The sequence below is a fragment of the Aulonocara sp. 'chitande type north' Nkhata Bay genome, linkage group LG16 (assembly GCF_057382095.1).
Source record: "Aulonocara sp. 'chitande type north' Nkhata Bay isolate Kocher_YH1m ecotype deep benthic linkage group LG16, A_spYH_male_GT1.1, whole genome shotgun sequence".
Taxonomy (NCBI): Eukaryota; Metazoa; Chordata; class Actinopteri; order Cichliformes; family Cichlidae; genus Aulonocara; species Aulonocara sp. 'chitande type north' Nkhata Bay.
The window spans coordinates 10,655,626-10,659,021 of NC_141359.1; the positions used below are offsets into that span (position 1 = coordinate 10,655,626).

At 35.4% G+C, this 3,396-nt stretch overlaps 1 protein-coding gene across 1 annotated transcript; it reads right to left on the minus strand.

Annotated features, from left to right (window-relative positions):
• Nucleotides 1-1,750: 1,750 nt before the first annotated feature.
• LOC147311025 (olfactory receptor 6N2-like) lies at nucleotides 1,751-2,710 on the minus strand. The gene has a single exon (XM_086267405.1). It carries the CDS (start codon nucleotides 2,708-2,710, stop codon nucleotides 1,751-1,753), a length of 960 nt encoding a protein of 319 aa, XP_086123531.1.
• Nucleotides 2,711-3,396: the final 686 nt, after the last annotated feature.

The window sequence follows — 3,396 nt, forward strand, 5'->3', positions numbered from 1 at the left end:
TCTAACGAGTTAAAATGCCATCCAAACTGATAATGTTCACAAAGTATAATTTTGTACTTGTCGTAGAGGACAGAGTGAAACCAGAAGGTTTACTGAGCTGTGGCTTCATGTAAATGCTGAGCATCCACTCGACGGCGGTAAGCTAAATGTGGCTAATCAGACACGTGATGTGCGGAGTGTGGGTACAGTTGTTGGGTGTCTCTGAAACGCACTGTTGATATGCTAGTTAGATCGTTAACCAAGTCATTAACATGTGAAAAGCTGTAAATGGTTAAAACAGCTGAAAATAAGTTTATGAGAGATAATTGTAAGCAGACTTTATGCTGCTTCCTGCTTAATTTTTTGATGTCAATCATTTGTTTTACAATACAGTGGAACCCCGACTTAGGAATACCCCATTTAACGAAAAATTCAAGTTACGACGGCACTTAACGGCAATATTTCTGCCCGTGTTATGGCAAAATGCCCTTGTAACAAAATCCACTGTCTCTGATTGGCTGAGCCCAGAATGCCTACAATGCCCACAATGCCTTCCAAATCATGTGACAACCCCCTTGGCTTTCGTACTTGAGCTTCGCTGTTCCACTTGAACGACGTATTGTTGTTGCAGTTAGCAATTAGCCTATAGCCTACCATTCACTCAAAAGGCGCGATGGGTGCTTCGACTTACGAAAATTTTCGACTTCTGAAAGACCCTCGGGAACGAATTAATTTCGTAAGTCGGGGTTCAACTGTACTCAGTATTGAATACTTGGAGGTAATTTTTAGTGTATTTCCACTTGTACTAGTAGGCCTATGATACAAGCGGGATTAAGCACATCTATTCTAATACTCCTATTCGTGGACTGAGTCCTTGTGTTTACATGTTATTGAAATTATTTGCACTTTGTTCGGTTTCTGATAAGCGTTTGTGTATTGCTCCAACAATGACTTTATATCTGATGGATCTAATGAATGTTTACCATGAAAAGTGAATTATATGGTGACTATAATTCCTGAATGTTTGAAGCCCTGTAGATCATCTTTAACATTGCTGCAGGTTACAACTTCAGGTCTCAAAGTCAAATGAACACTGCAGCATCACTGAGAGTTAAAAACTGTATAAATTATTTCACCTTTAATAAAATGGGTGTTCTGTTTTACAAAGTGTAACAATTACATTTAACATCCAGGTATTCATGAAAACAGAATTTAGTAAATTTAACAGAGTTAGAAATTAGCATTGAATTTACACATTACACTATACAATACACTATATTATGTTTATAAATAATGAGTTATGGAAAGTTCAAAAGAATTTTTCATTAAAAAAAACATATATATATATATATATATATATATATATATATATATATATATATATATATATATATATAACTGAGAAAACAGAAGACACTGTGATGAATATTCACATGCTTGTCAGCATCAAAGAGAGACTTCTACTAATTGATTCATTCTACTAAATTATTTTTATGTGAATATACAATAGTAAATAATAATCTATGACAATATAGAAGGGGAAATGTGAAATGCAGGCATATGAGATGTTTAGAATTTAAACATTACCAGAAACAGTTTAAGAAATTGTTTCTTTGTTTTATGACCATTATGTTGTCATCAATAGAAGAACAGAAATCAACATTTACATAAATGTCATGACATTTCTATAAATTTGATCTCTTTTCCTCTGTCTAGTATGTAAAATCGGAGAAAAGGTACTCCATTGTCTAGTTTGCATTACAATTTAAAATTATATGCCATACATTTGATAATAGGGCAGTAATACCAGTGTTATTAAACTTGACAACAATATTTTGATATGTTTGAAAATTTCATTCATTTTGAGTCCATATATGATTGGATTTAAAAGAGGATGGAATACAATTGACTGAAACGTCAATGTCAAACGAAGAGTTTTGGATAGATCAGAATCCAGTCGAACTATAATTATATCAAAGAAAATAAAACAGGAAAAGTTGGTTAACACCAGCAGGTGGGGTAAACATGTCTTTACAGCTTTTTTCCTCACTTCTCTACAACAATGGTAAGATATTCTAAGAATCCTGATGTATGTAAAAAGTATGAAAAGCAAAGGTAGAAGGGCAATTCTTATGAACATGACCACACCATATATAGATATTGCGACCGAGGGCACACACTGAAGCTTGTAAAGTGAATTATTACAAAAAATTCCTGTCAGAGAAAAGCTACAGAGTTTGACATTCGAATACAACACACCCATCACTGAGGTTTCAAAAGCAGGTATAAGCCAAGCTAAAATCAGACATACATAAATAGTTATTCTATTCATAATAACTGGATATTGCAGGGGTTTACATATAGACACATACCTGTCATATGCCATTGCTGCCAACAGTAAAAATTCTGAACCAACCAAGGTGTAATATGATAAACCTTGGAAAAGACAGAGTGGATATGATATCATCTGTTTTTCAGACAAAACATCAGATAAGAGCTTTGGATAGATAATCATGCTGTAAAGAACAGAGTTGATTAACAAAGCTGCAATAAAAATGTACATTGGCTCGTGAAGGTTTTTGTGAGTCCAGATAAGGAAAACTATAGTGGAATTAAAGCAGAGTATCAGAATATAAAGTGTAAATATGATCACAAAATAAAGATACCTGTATTTGTGCAATTCTGCAAACCCACCTAGAGTTAACAATGTTACATTTAATTCAACATCCATTCAATTAACAAAAATGTTATTTACTATACAACTAGATGACATAAATGGTATTCATTAAAAAACAAATGAAAAGACAAGTCTTAATGTATTTGTTACAACCCACTCTGTTAGGCGTCAGGGGAGGAGTAACATAAACAAGCCCCCCACACAAACTGAGTAAAGTAAAAAGTTTTAATTTCAAACTTTAAACAGAAAACCGACAGGGCTGTTCAACAGACCACTGGGCATATAATTATTACATAAAGAACAAACGAAACAGTCACGCGTAAAAGCTAAGGGTTAACTAAAGCAGGCTGGCAGCACACAAAATAAAAGCTAAGGCTAACTAAGGCAAGCCAGCATCACAAAACTCTAATGAAACTAAGTTCAGCTGTATATCAGGTTTAAACAAAGAGCAACACAGCAAAGAGGTTTAACAAACAAGACTCACATGCAGAGCAGACGAGAAGGACACTGCATATTCACTTCAGAGCAGCAGTTCCCCCTAGTGTGAAGGCTCTTCAGCCTTTTATACTCCCAGGTGCAGACAATCAGCCAGTCAATTGGTCATGGAGTGGTCATGGGATCTCCAGGCAGCCAATCGTCCGCGAGGTCTGGCACACTGTGATCTGCATAAAAGAAGGCTGGCACAGGACTCCCAGCAGCCAGTCATCCACGAGTCCTGGCACACTTAGATTTGCATAAGC

Bases quoted from the DNA above. Each gene is read 5' to 3' on its own strand.
- LOC147311025 (XM_086267405.1), bottom strand. From the start codon at position 2,710: ATGGATGTTGAATTAAATGTAACATTGTTAACTCTAGGTGGGTTTGCA.